Source organism: Ictidomys tridecemlineatus, chromosome 1 (assembly GCF_052094955.1).
Source record: "Ictidomys tridecemlineatus isolate mIctTri1 chromosome 1, mIctTri1.hap1, whole genome shotgun sequence".
Classification (NCBI taxonomy): Eukaryota; Metazoa; Chordata; class Mammalia; order Rodentia; family Sciuridae; genus Ictidomys; species Ictidomys tridecemlineatus.
Genome location: NC_135477.1, coordinates 190120900 through 190134685, shown reverse-complemented (window position 1 = coordinate 190134685; position 13786 = coordinate 190120900). Strand labels below are relative to the sequence as shown.

Below are 13786 nucleotides of genomic sequence, written 5' to 3'. Positions count from 1 at the left end.
TTTAACCCAACAGTCACTTTATTAGGATGTCAGTCCCGCTCCAGCGGGAGGGACATGGGAAGGGACAGAGACAGCTCAGGGAAGGCAGATGGGGGGCACCTCAGTCCTCCAGCCACAGTGAGGGAGGGAGGTGGGCAGCAATCCCACCCCACATGCCAGACACCAGCTGAGGTGCAGAGCTGCCATGTGGCCAGCAAGGAGCAACTGTGCCCATCCCACGTTGGGAAGCCATCCTGGGTGCTGTGTGGATCCTCAGCAGCCCAGACAGATGCAGGGCACGGGAAGTGCCTGTGGGTTGGACAGGTGGTCCTCAGGAATGGCTTGTCCCCTGAGCTTTCTTGATTTCCTGCCCAGGAGGAAGAGAAAAAGGTCAGGGAAGGCTGGGATTGGGGAGGACTGGGCCTCCCATCTGCTGACACCCAGTCTTGTGCCAGTGTGGGTACACCAGGCCTCTCCAGAGTCCACACAGGACGCAGCCTGAGCAGGGGCTGCCCAGGACCAAGGAGGGAGGCCCACCTCAGACAGTGCCTGCTTCAGTGCTGCGTAGGCTTCATCCAGGTTATCATTGATGATCACCAGGTCGAATAGGCCTGGCTCCTTGCCTGGGGACGAGATGGGGAGAGGGACAGGCAGCACCAAACTCATCACCTAGCTGTGTTCCCTTGCTGCTATTTTGCGAGGCAGCCCCTGCATGTCCAGGCTATGGGAGGGACAGACCCCGAGGGCCAGGTACCAAGCCACACTCTCCTCTCTGCAGAACCCCAGCAGGGGCTCAGTGCTGTCAAGCTCTTGAATCCAAGCTCAAGACACTGGTCAGGGCTAGCAGTGCAGGTGATGTGGTTACCCCACGCCCTTGCAGAGACAGCAGAAGGGCCAAGCAACCCCCGCCTGCAGCAAACTGAGCACAAACCAGAGGGAAGAGGATCCAAGTGGAGATGAGGGTGTGAACCTTTAGGGGACCCCAGCTGCACTCACTGCTGTCCATGTCTGCCCGAGCGGCAGCCAGCCGCTTCTCCAGGCTTTCCTCTGTCTCCGTGTTACGCTGGCGCAGCCGCTGCTCCTAGAAAGCAGGCCCACGTGGGGTCAGAGCCTCCTGGGTACCCGCCCAGCCCTGCCCCAGGCACGCACCAGCACATCCAGTGAAGGAGGCTGCACAGAGATGTAGATGGGGTGAAGGTCTGTCTTCTTGATGTTGCGTACGCCCTGCAGGTCCACGTCCAGCACGCAGATGCGGTTCATGGCCTGCACGGCCCGTACGGCCGCCTTGCTAGGGTCAGAGATGGACGTAGCCAGAAGCTCAGTGGCACTGCTCTGCTCTACCAGGCCCCAGGTCTCCAAGACTTTCAGAGGGACTTGGCCCCTCCCTCCCAGCCTCCCCTGGGCAGCTGCAGGGCCTCACCTGTCCCCAGCACCCCCTGCACTTTCCAGAGCACCCCAAGCACACCCCTACCAGGCCCCTGCCAGCATAGTCACTTGTCCTGCAGCCACATGGGGTTCCTCTTGGAGGGCACTGCCTGACCCCGGGCCTCTGGACAGCCTGTTTCTGTGCCTCCTCATGTGCTCCCTTACCCACTAGATGGCTCAAGGGCTCCATGGGAGCTGGGGAAGGGCACTCTGCAGCAGGCAGACTGGGTGGAAGGTGTCGGAGGGGAAGACTGGAGAGCCCACTGCTGCCATGACATGGGGACCCTGACCCACGACCCCAGGGGTTTTGGGCCTACCCCATGCACAGCCCACCTTGTCCCATACAGGTTTCCTGAGAACTCAGCATGTTCAATGAAGTCCCCAGCAGCGATGTCATGCTGCATCACCTCCCTGGTCACAAAGTAGTAATCTGGAGAGGAGGAAGGCTGTCTAGAGGTGCCCACCATGCGGCCCGGCCAGCATCCCCATCTCCTCGGAGTATTGACAGCCCTCCTCCCATCCCGCGTCTGGGTTGCTCTGTCCATGTGTCATGTGCCACTGCTTGCACTGTCCCCTTTGTGGGGACAGGAGACTGCCAAGTTCCGCAGAGGAGGTGGGGACCTCTGGGCGACACATCAGCATGGAGTGTCTGGGACATGCTAGAGGAGCACACTCCAGCACACCACACAGCAGCGGGGCCAAGCTCAGGGCAGCCTGGGTCAGGTGCCCAGGACACTACTTCTGTAGCTTCCCCCAGGCTGACAAGAGGCACAGGACCTAATCACCCACCACCACTGAAGGCAGGGACTCCCACACAGGTGGGAGACCACTGTGTGCCCTGCAGCCAAGAGGCAGGGGATGAGGAGACCTCCCAACACCATGCCAGCTGCAGCCAGGGCCCATGGACTATCCAAGCCAACTCACCTCTGCCGTTCTCCTCACCGGGCCGCGGGTCCCTCGTGGTATCTACAAAAAAGACCCACCACCCACTGAGAGACCCTGGTCCCACCAGCTCCACAAGTCTTCTCTGGCAGGTGTGCTCCGCCCAGGGGCCCGCCGCAGGGCTGTGCACCAGACCTGAGGCCTGCACCGCATAGGCAGGAGGCTGTGGCAGCCCAGCCCTGCCCTCTGGGGGCCATGGAGACCAGGAGGCTTGCTGCAGACTCAGACCCCAGGAAAGGGGCATAAGCAGAGCACCCCCAGGCTGTGTGTATGCCTCTGGGGCCTCCAGAGTGGCTGCATGCTGGGACAACACCCCTAGCCCATATCTTCATGTCCCCAAAGTACTCACGGGACACACTGAAGCCAAAGATGCTGCCATGCTCCTGGAGCAACCTCTTCAGCAGGGTGCTCTTCCCAGCCCCAGATGGCCCGCTCAGCACCACGGGCCTGGGTCCCGACATGCCTGTGCAGGGGCAGATGCAGGTGTGGGCAGCTGTGCCCTCACCCATGCCAGCACTGGACCACACACAGGAGGCAGTGGGGTGAGGGCCTCCCTGTGCAATGTGCACCATGCACAGAAGAGTGCTAATCAGCAAAGATGGCCACAAGAGCAAGGAGGCCAACAGGGCTCCAGCCTCACCCTTGTGTCTCCCCCAGCTAAGCCTGGGCCAGATGACACTGTCCACTCCAGTTCCATCCTTCTCAGGGCTGCCTCCAGGATCCCATCCTGAAACCCCTGCCCCACCCAGGGCTGCCTTACCCAGTGCCACCCCTCTGGGACCCTGAGACCTCTACCCCATGTGGGAACCTAGCTTTGGCTCCTATAGGTGGTACTGCCTGCTGGGTGGCCGGGTCTGAGGTGGGAGTGTTCCTGTCCCCACAAGTGTGGTCTCATTAAGGTCTGCTCAAAGTCTGTTCTGGGAACCTCCCACTAGTCCTGGTCTCTGATGCCAGAGTTTGGGAAGCACAGGCTGCTGGCAAGTGGGGCAACCCTAAGAGGGGAAGCTGGATGTGGCTAAGGGCTCAACACCTGTGGCAGGAAGGCACTGAGCAGCCTGTGCCAAAGGGGAGGTCTGTGGAATCAGCTGAGCCCTACCACACAGCTCAGCACAATCTTGCACCAGTTTCCTTCCTTATGGATCTGCTGGCACTGCCCTAGGACAGGGATCCTTCCCTAGGATCGACTGAATTCCAGCCCTGACCCCACGGTCTCCCAGCGTTTGACTCCCCCAATTCACCCTCCCACCAACCTGGCCCTGAGCAGGCCTCCTTTCCCTGGGGGACAGCCCCTCCTGTCTCCCTGGGACAGCACCCACCTGCCTGGGGTGCAGCCTCCTCTGTGGTCAGCCTGGGGCAAGACTGCAGTTGCTCTGCACTCAAGGCTGGGGGTTAATCTCTGACAAGCCTGCACCCTGCCCTTCTGACAGCTAAATCCCCTGGACACCCAATCCCGCCCTTCTTAGAACTAGATCCCCTGGGGGCCCAACCCCACCCTTCTGAGAGCTAAATCCCCAAGCGCCAACTCTGCCCTTCTGAAAGCTAGATTCCAGGGGCCCTTACCCTAACAGGGAAGCCAGCCCCACCCCCATACCGAGGAGGAAGGAAAAGGAAGTTCCTTGCCCTGCCCTACTCTAGCCCATGTGAGCTGAGGGGTGCAAGACCAAGTCTGCCCAGGGCAGCACATGAATGAGAGTAAGAGGGAGGAAAATCCAGGCAGGATTTTGGGGACTAAAGTTTCCACTCTGTGCTGGCCTGGGCAGAGGGAGACCCTGGAGGCTGTAGGAGCTGGAGGGGTTGCCTGGCAACCCAAGCACCTTAGCCCTGGGCTGTTAGCAGCACAGTGCCTACAAGGACAAGCACCTGTGTGGGCAGGCCTGCTTCTTAATCTCCAATGTAGGCCACAAGGTTATCTCAGAGCACCATGCTGGCTCTTCACATACAGGGGCACACGCCACAGGACACTGCCCGCAGGTGCCCCTACAAGGTTCACACATTCAAAACATGCACATCCACACGTACACACTGAAATGCATGCGTTTGTATGTGTTCTTGAGAAGAAACACTCAGGACCGCTTGTGAAATATGCAGGAAGGAGGGATAGGGGAGCCTGGCCCACATCTCCAGCAGGTCAGTGACAGACTGCTCTGGCCTGCCTGTCCAAGGTGTCTTCTCACCTGTCACGCTGCTCTGTATGCCACCTTCTCTGGGGCGTCCAGACAGAGCTCACCCCCCCCCCCGCCAGCCCCTGCTTACCCAGGCCTGCTGCCAGCTGCATATCCTGGCTCCACAGGGTGGCCCTCCCTTCTACCTACACCAGGCACTCAGGTGGCCACAGATTGATGGCCTGCTGCCGCCTGTGGGGGCTCTGCATCCTGCTGACTTGGCACTTTCAGTTTCTCGTACCCCAGAGTGTCCTAGGACACAGGAGCCCTGTGACCCAGGTCAGCTTCTAGAGCTCCTGGCTCCCATGAGGGTAACATGGGTTCACGGCAGGGCTCACCTTGGGGCTGTCCAGACTCAGTGCATTCCCCAGCACTGTCCATGCAGTCTGTCTGGTTTGCCCCACTCAGCTGGCTTGTCTACAAAGACTGAACGCCTAGAAGGTGACTAATAGGCCACGGATGACCGGCTGCGCCAAGGGCCTCAAGCTTCAGTATCACCCGACTTCTGTGCCAAATGACACAACTACCAGCACTCCAACAGTTTAGTCACCCTGGTAGCAACCAGGAAGGACCACATAAAAGAACAGATGGCATGTGGATTCCTAGAAAACAGACACCTTCTCAAAATCCCTGATTTCACTAACCTAGTCTATGATTCTGGAACCCTCAGGGGTGGAGAGGTGGAGCTGTGAGGAAATCCTGCTTTTCCATTCTTTAGCTACTGAATAAAGCTTGTACTGCTGATGCTCAGCTTTGGTTTTGTTACTGGCTGCCCAAACCTGAAAGAGGAAAGGTCTCTACCTTGAAGGTCTCTCCCTCATAGGAAGGGAGCATTTCATCCCTAACAAGTATACGGACTCCTGCAAGCAATCACAGCATAGCTACTTTGGTTGCTGAAAAGAGAAATCCACCTGGAAGAATGATGAATACTACTGTACCAGGAGGAGGAGCACTGCTGGAACAGGAGGAGGAGTACTACTGTACCAGGAGGAGGAGTACTGATGGAACAGGAGGAAGAGGAGCACTGCTATACCAAGAGGAGGAGCACTAGTGTACCAGGAGGAGGAGCACTAGTGTGCCAGGAAGAGGAGCACCAGTGTACCAGGAAGAGGAGTACTAGTGTACCAGGAAGAGGAGGACTAGTGTACCAGGAGTACTACTGTACCAGGAAGAGCACTGCTGGAACAGAAGAAGGAACACTGCTGGAACAGGAGGAGGAGCATTGGCGTACCAGGAGTACTACTGTACCAGAGGAGCACTGCTGGAACAGGAGGAGGAATACCACAGAACAGGAGAGGAGTACTACTGTACCAGGAGGAGTAGTACAACCATATCAGGAGGACAAGCACTGCTAGAACAGGAGGAGGAGCACTACTGGAACAGAAGGAGTACTACTGTACCAGGTACTGCAGTACCAGGAGGCTGAGTACTACTATACCATTAGGAAGAGGCTGTCCCACATTTTGGGAAGATGGGAGTCTGTACCCCATCCCCAGGGCCACTCACCTGTGGGCTGTGGTAGCAGTCAGGGGGACAAATGGGTGACAGTGAGGGATAGGGAACAGACAGGCATGAACAGAGAGAATCTGAGATTAAGGCGATAATTTTGTACACTGGGCCCACTGTGCTTTCTTTTTTTTTCTTTTTTTTTTTTTTAAGAGAAAGAGAGAGAATTTTTTAATGTTTATTTTTTAGTTTTCAGAGGACACAACATCTTTGTTTGTATGTGGTGCTGAGGATTGAACCCGAGCCGCACGAATGCCAAGCGAGCGTGCTACCACTTGAGCCACATCCCCAGCCCCACTGTGCTTTCTTTTAAAGAGTAATTTACCTGCAGCCCTGCCTGGCTCAAGTCCACAGGATACATTCTCGGCTAACTATCTGCTATCTGCATGAGAAATGCAGGTCCCAAATGTCAAGAAGAACACAAGTTACCCCGAGGGAGACTTCTCTGGCCCCCAGAACTCAGGAGATGAAGGATAATTCTCCCAACCATAAAACTGGTAAGAACAGGTTCCAATCAGAATCAGTCAGTATAGCCAAAGTGAACTAGAGTTGTCATGATAGCCTGATGTCATGACATGCCTGATGTCAACATGCTGTCAAATGCCAAGGTCTCAGCTTGGCAGTCAAAGGGCTGGGGTTGTGCTCATGGTAGAGTGCTCACCTAGCACGTGCGAGGCCCCCTTAATTCAATCCTTAGCACCACGTAAAAATAAATAAAATAAAGGTATTGTGACCAACTACAAAAAAAAAAAAAAAAAAACCCCAAAACATGCTGTCAAAAGTCAACAGGTGGACCAGGGTGGGACTGCTGTCCCCTCTCTGAGAGGACCTACTCTCTCCCTTGAGAGTCTCCTTTTCCTTTCCCTTCAATAAGCTCATGCCTGCCACTTTGAGGGACATGTCTGGTATCTTCCTGGCACCACCAAGAACCGGGTAAGAAAGGACTGCTGCGACTGCCTCAGCTTAGCAGCAGGCCTTGCTCTAATAGAAGCACACTGTACAGGTCCCTATACCCCTGCATCACAACCAGCTCCATCCCTGCCATGGCCCTGCTGCGCTGCACACCCCAGGCCCACCTTGCCAGCCTCTTCAGGAGGATGCACCCCTCCTGTCCTACCTGGAGGAGAGGCAGGAAGATACAGCTGGAAGATACCAGCTTGGCCTAGCAGACCTGGCACATGTTCTAAGGGCTCCACAGAGTCTCACCAGGGCACAAGCCACACACTGAGCACCAGGAGCTCACAACCAGGAGTACCTGTCCCTCTTCCACAGGACCACATTGCCCTGGCCAGCCCCACCAGAGGAACCACAGGCTGACAGCAGGTCCAACTGAGCTGGTGTAGGCCCCTACTGGAACAGTGGGGTGTGTGCATCTGCGCTTCAGAAGCTGGCACAACCAACGTGGGACACAGCTGTAGCCCAGGCACCTCCCCTAGGAAGGAAACTGCACAGCTGACTCTCACCCTAGCACCCATCAAGAGCATTGAGCCAAACCATAGGCCAGAGGCAACTTGTTTTGGGGAGACTGTGGAAAGTACTCTGGACCCTTTGCTCTTTGGTTCTTTCAGTTCCAAACCCTGGTCACGAGCCAAAACCCCCACATATGTAAGAAGTGGCTGAGATACAAGAGAATTCCATAGGAGCTCAGGAGGGACTGTCACCCAGGAGCATTTGCTGGGAACTACTTGAATTGGGCTTCCCTTGCAACAGCAGCCCCACTCCTCTCCTCCCTACAGCCTGCCCCTAGGACTGGATTCTGCCACAGCTGCCCCCTTCCCTTTGCCTTCCAGAAGACACCAAACGAACAAAAATGTCAGCTCCCTCTAACCCTCTCCTGAGAAACAAGTGGCTTTGGGCACCCAGGTGACGTGTCCCAGCTTGAGACCACCCAGCCCTATGGAACTTCTAAATAAGGTGACACCTAGACCAGGTGCAGTAATGCCTGCCTGTAATCCCAGCGAATTGGAGGGTTAGGTAGAAGCATCACAAGTTCAAGGCCAGCCTCAGCAACTTAGCAAGGCCCTCAGCAACTTAGTGAGATCCTGTCTCAAAATTAAAATAAAATAAAAAATAAAAGGGCTGGGTTAAATACCCATTACCTACCCCCCCAAAAAACAAAATCAAAAACAAAACAAAACAAAACAAAAATCTAGCACCTGGAACAGCCTCTGTCTTATCCTCCTACCCAAGTGGGACAGGATCTACCACTGCCTTCAGAGGAGGCTAAGGCAGGGCAGAGCCCAGCCCTGTACAACTACCCTGTCTTGCTGACACTGCCCTGTTTGAGATTCTCCCCACCAAGAAAAAGGAACAAGGGCAGAACAAGCATAGAGAGTAGAACCAAACAACAGTAGAGTGCAAGGACCCCACAGGGCTGGCCAGCAGCCCTCTTCTGTAGGGGGAGACCCAGTCCAGCACAGGCAGGGTCAGGGAGGAACCTGGAGCTGAGTACAGAGGCACCTTCCTCCTCCACCTGCTTTCCTAGGCTTACCCCCACTCCCTCCCTTTCCTTTCTGATGATGTGGGATCACTCTCCTCACATCTGCTCCTTCTACCTCTTTCTCAAATCATCTCAACATGCTTCCTGACTATTCTGCATGTGCCTGAACAGACAGGGGAAAGTGTGGGATGGCTGGAGCAAAATGTAATACATTCAAGTTCACAATTTCAGGACGTGCTGGTCTTGTTTTTTCCAGCCAAAATCTAGTGCTAGGCCAAGGTTTCCAGAACCTCAAGGAAAGGCAGTGGCACCACTGGCCAGCATGGCAGGAAATTCTGCTATCAGTGACTGAGACAGGAAAGCCCCAAGTAGCAAATCCCATCCTAACCTGTCCTTCTTGGGGACTGAAGAAAAAAGTTTTCCTGAGTTCCTCAGAGTAAACATGGTCTGGGAAGTCTAAGAGTGACAGAAAACTCCAGAAAAGCCCACACTGTGGCAGGCAAAGCCCTTTGAAGACCCTGCAAGGGTGAACGTGAAGGACACCCTTCTACAGAAGCAAACTGCGTTCCTTCTCTTCCCTTGACTCTACCCAAGAGTGGCCAGCTATCACCTGGCTTCCACCCTCTCCTCAGGACAGGTACTACATGGCACCTTCACCTGCTCCAAAGATCACCTATAGGAACTCCTGCACTCCTCGCTTGGAGAGCAGGCTATGTATGTTCTCAGTTCTCAGGCTGAGCCTAAACTTGAGTTTTTCCATTTTATGAAGCAGTAGTTTGCCACAAGCTACTCATTTTGAGTGCAAGTGCCAAGATAGAATGACTCCATGCCTTGTTTATACAAGTAAACCACCATCATCTGCCCAATACAACCTACTGTAAGGCACACATTGATAAATAACTTATATATGCCAACTTATCAAACTAAATTAAGGAGCACTTGGACGCATGGACAAACCAAATCACATCAGGAACATCAGACATGGGAGCTTATCCATCTCACCAGATGCAAACCCCTTCCTTGCTTGAGACCCATAAAAGTAGGAGCCTTGAGATTGAACGGAAACACCCTGACCCCATCCCCTGGGCACTCATCAACAGCCTTGCTAAGAAAATTCACTAGTGAGGAGCTTCCATTTCCTGTCCCCGTTGGGCTGCAGCAGAGAAGTCTGTCCTGCTGGGATGGCCACACATGGCCCCACTCTAAGCTGACACCGAAACTGCCATCCACCTGGACTCTGACAACTCTGCAGAATTGATTTGTTAAAATTCTTATCTGACCACCTACCTGCAGTGACTGAGCCTTGACTCATGTCTCAGCCTGGGCTCATGATGCAGCACCCTGTAAGCCTGAACTGCCTTGACCCTTCCTCAGTCTTTCTCCTGTATACACCATTGTGTGATGTGGGACTTGAGTGTTAGACAGGAGGAATTAGGGCTGGATAAAAGACCTCGTATTTTCCTGGATTACGACTTTCAGCGAACCCATTCGATGAAGGCTTGTCGTTCAACAGATTCTGACATTGTGGAAAGACATAAACGTGTTTGGCCTGTTAGTGACAGAGCCCCCTCACAACAGCATCCTGTGCCCTGCAGGCTCCATCTCGGCTCAGACCGTGCTTGGGGACAGCTCCACACCGGCGGCTTCTGGAAGCCAGGAGGAGCCCGGCCCCGTCGCCACAGCCGCGCTCGGGACACTTCTAAGCGCCGGCCTACCCAAAACCCCGCAACGGCCCGCCCGCGAGCCTCGCTGGGGACCTCTGGGGCGGGCGCGGAGCGCGCGGACTGCCGGCGGCTGCAGCTCGGCGCCCGATCCCGCCACGCAAGGTTTTAAGGACCGGCGGGGACGCGACTGCCAGGCTCCCGAACATGGACAGTCGCCACCGCGGCCCCGGAAAAGCTGCCGCCAGCAGCCCGCACCGCACTCACCGTCCAGAGGGGCCCGGCCCAGGGCGGCAGCCGCCAGCCCGGCCAGCGGGCGCCGCAGCATCAGGGCCGCTGCCGCCGCGCCGCCCCGCCCGTGAGGCCTGCGTCACAGCGCCGAGCCGGCCCTCGCGCGCTTACACGTGGAGCGTCACAGGGCCGCGCCGGCCCCGCCCACGCGGGCCTCCGGCCGCCCGCGCCAACCTCCTCCGTGACGTCACATCCCCGCGCCGGCTGCCCTCGCGCTTCGGAGGCCCACTGCACTGGTTGGTTTCTACGCAGTGTCCCCCTGCTGCCCGTGGAGGGCAGGGGCTGGTTCTTCCAGAACGCAGCGTGGACTCCGAACGGTTAGGGGTCGCGGGCGGAAGAGAGCAGCCCGCTGTCGAGGGAGGACCGCGTGGCAGCACGATCTCGGGTGGGACTGGCCCGTGCTTGCGGCGTGTAAGCCGGGCAGCCTCTGTTCTTACAGGGAAACTAGGTCCTTGTCACCGTTTCCGAACTGATAACCGGGACGAGGGATTGCGAAATAGGGAAGTTTTATTGTAAAGGAGAAACAGGACTTTTGTCTCGAGGCTGTGATTCTCCCTGCGTGGGAGGACTGAGGACTTTTAGAATAATAATAGTACCAGGGCTTGGCCCCAGATATTATCAGTAGCTATGATTAGTGCCCCTTGGTGTCCTTGAGAGAGCTGTTGCTCCAGTTCCCAGGCTTAAGTTCTTTTACTCTTGTGGGCAGTGATACTTCTGGGCTATGAAGGACGCAAATAGATTATCCTGGGACAGAAAAAATAAGACACTTGGCGGTGGAGGGGCAAGGTTTACCCTCAGAATGAAGTTGACCCCGGTTACAGTTCTACAGGATGTAAGGAAAGCTCCTCTGCTATTAGCAGGATTGTGGGTTCTGTAAAGTGGGAGCAAGGAGAAAGAAAATAACGAATAGATTAAATTAGGTTACTTTTTGTAAGGATTATTAAAAGGCTCAAGCGGTAGCGCGCTCGCCTGGCATGCGTGCGGCCGGGTTCCATCCTCAGCACCACATACCAACAAAGATGTTGTGTCCGCCGAGAACTTAAAAATAAATATTAAAAATTCTCTCTCTTTAAAAAAAAAAAAAAGTCAGGCATGACATGTTTAAGTGTGATTCTTAGAAGCATACCCAGGCAACCATATAAAGCAGGGTTTATTTAAAAGGGGTACAACAGACCTATCCCAGGAAGGAGAAGGGGGCTATAGCTGGAAGAACCCAGGCGTTTGGCCCTTTTTATATGTCCTAGGCTTCCTTTGTTCTCCAGCCCTCTTCCCCTTACCTTTCTCCTTCCTGCCTAGGTGACTAGGCCCAGGAATGCTCAGTGGGATGACCAAAAGGTGGGAAACACGTGGGCTGAAGGGGGAAGGGCAGGATAATGCAGCTCAAGACACATTAATTAACAATCTTATAGCTCCCTGTAGGGAGGGGCATTTCCTGGGACAGGTTACCTTAGAACAGGTTGGAGCAGGGGCAGGTTCTTGATAAGGGTGGAGGAAGGGCTCTGAAGGAATTAACATTTCTATCTCTCTGGGCAGCCTTCAACTTCCCAGGACTCACTCAAAATTGGCCTGACTCTATCTGACCTGACTTTATTTATCTCTCTATACTGACCTGCCTGTCTAATTCTGGCTTCAATATGATTCTTGAAATTCTAATAAGAAAGGCAGGTGGGATCAAGGAAAAATTAAGCTGTAAGTGAAAATCAGCCTCTACCTCAGAGCAAAGCCTGTCCAAGGAAAGGGACATGACCTTTGTCCTTGGAAAGACCCACAGAGCACTCAGGCACATTCCCAACCTGCTAAGTTGTTTATCTACAAATGAGATCTGCTGCGCCAGGTGTCCTTGAAAGTCAGGCTAGGTGGGGACCCAGAGCAACCCACTAGCAGCCACCAATCAGCATGAGACAGGGAAATACCTGGGATGCCAGATGACCCTCCCAGTAGTTTATGGTGTTGGGAAACCATGTAATTCAGCTTGAACACCCCTCTTGGCTTAAATCAAGAGGTTCAAATGAATACCCCTTTTTTTATTTATTTTTTTTTTTAAAGAGAGTGAGAGAGAGAGGGGGACAGAGAGAGAGAATTTTAACATTTATTTATTTTTTCTTAGTTCTCGGTGGACACATCATCTTCGTTTGTATGTGGTGCTGAGAATCGAACCCGGGCCCCACGCACACTAGGCGAGCGCGCTACTGCTTGAGCCACATCCCCAGCCCATGAATACCCCTTTTGTAGTAACCAATCACCCCTACCCAACCCGTTCCTGCCAGTGAATGTGCTAATCATGTTTTAGAGTTGTTGTTTGATTTTCCCGTGGTGTGTGATGATTTGCTAAGAGATGCTATAACGTATGTGGGGGTCCCTGCCTTCTCCAAATGAAAGGGTAAAGTTTCTAAGCTGGAAAGCTTGAATGTAAAAGATTAGGTATTATTAAGTTCCTCTGTTACACCCAGAACCTGAAATTCCTGAGATAGTTAAAACATTTAGCCTAGGGCCCTGTGCAGTTCGTCACAGGACCCGAACCAATCAGTTTGAATGTCTAACCCGCTTAGGAATGACCAATCACCCCCGCCCAACCTGTTCCCGCCAATGAATGTGCCAATCACGTCTCAGAGTTGTTCAATTTTCCCGTGCCTCATGATGATTTGTTCTGATGTATGCAAAGCCCATCGCCCTCTCCAGAAAGTGTATTTAAGCTCTGCTTGACCTCAGCTCAGGGCTCCGGGCTGCTCTCACTTCTTGAGTGAGCACGGGGCCCCAGTGCGCTGGAATGGATCCCCAATAAATCCCCTTTTGCCAATTGCATGGAGCCAGTCTCTTGTGTGGTCTCTTTCTCCGACGCTCCGCCGGACCCTTACACAAAGAATGTATAAAACTGCTGCAAACCCTGGGCTCGGGGGCCTCTCAGCTTCACCAGTTGCTGTGTGTGTGCTAATGAAGCCAGATTTAAAGTTAGGTAGCCAGTGTAGTTAGGTAAATCGGGTCTAATACCCAGTGAAATCTAAAATGGAGGCCATGCTGGAAATGACTCAGGGAAAACACAGGACAACTCATGGAATGTTAATGAAGTCCTGAAAAGGCCCTAGGCCAAAGTCCACCTGGAAGAAGTGTTAATGAACAGCCCCCAACAGATTTGGAGATAGCCCATTCCAGAGAAGTGATAAGCCCATCTCAAAAGTCCTTCCTGCTCAGACTACTTCTTTGGCCCACCTGTGTCCCACCCCTCAGGCCCTCCAACCTACATTCCATCACTGAAAGAACTATAAAAAGGGGAAACAACCACACTTCCACGGATTCCACCTTCTGGGTCCCCTTCTTCCTCCGGGAGAAGTCTTTTCTTCTGTCCTTTAATAAATTTCTAATTTCTACTCTGACCTTGCCTC

The 13786-nt window shown here is 54.2% G+C and overlaps 1 protein-coding gene and 1 long non-coding RNA gene across 4 annotated transcripts; one reads left to right on the top strand and one right to left on the bottom strand.

The window, feature by feature from the left end:
* Window positions 1-10527, bottom strand: Guk1 (guanylate kinase 1). 3 transcript variants are annotated; one of them, XM_078014736.1, is made up of 8 exons: window positions 10383-10527; window positions 2696-2809; window positions 2329-2370; window positions 1738-1834; window positions 1129-1267; window positions 976-1060; window positions 517-602; window positions 1-346 (listed from the first exon to the last, which is right to left on the bottom strand). In XM_078014736.1, the coding sequence occupies exons 1-8, from the start codon at window positions 10441-10443 to the stop codon at window positions 311-313; spliced, it is 660 nt and encodes a 219-aa protein (XP_077870862.1). In that variant the 5' UTR covers window positions 10444-10527; the 3' UTR covers window positions 1-310. The 3 variants fall into 3 exon arrangements, with proteins under 3 accessions (XP_077870862.1, XP_005341333.4, XP_077870868.1); XM_005341276.5 differs by lacking the exon at window positions 10383-10527 and adding an exon at window positions 9742-9881; XM_078014742.1 differs by lacking the exon at window positions 10383-10527 and adding an exon at window positions 3663-3819.
* On the top strand, window positions 10492-13208 carry LOC144364844 (uncharacterized). Its single transcript, XR_013422933.1, has 2 exons — window positions 10492-10817; window positions 12514-13208. It is a non-coding gene; the product is annotated as an uncharacterized LOC144364844 (long non-coding RNA).
* Window positions 13209-13786: the final 578 nt, after the last annotated feature.

Bases quoted from the DNA above. Each gene is read 5' to 3' on its own strand.
- Guk1 (XM_078014736.1), bottom strand. From the start codon at position 10,443: ATGCTGCGGCGCCCGCTGGCCGGGCTGGCGGCTGCCGCCCTGGGCCGG. The intron at 2,810-10,382 runs GTGAGTGCGGTG...GCCCCTGCACAG, and splicing joins GGGCCGGGCCCCTCTGGACG to GCATGTCGGGACCCAGGCCC. The intron at 2,371-2,695 runs GTGAGTACTTTG...TCTTTTTTGTAG, and splicing joins CTTTGGCTTCAGTGTGTCCC to ATACCACGAGGGACCCGCGG.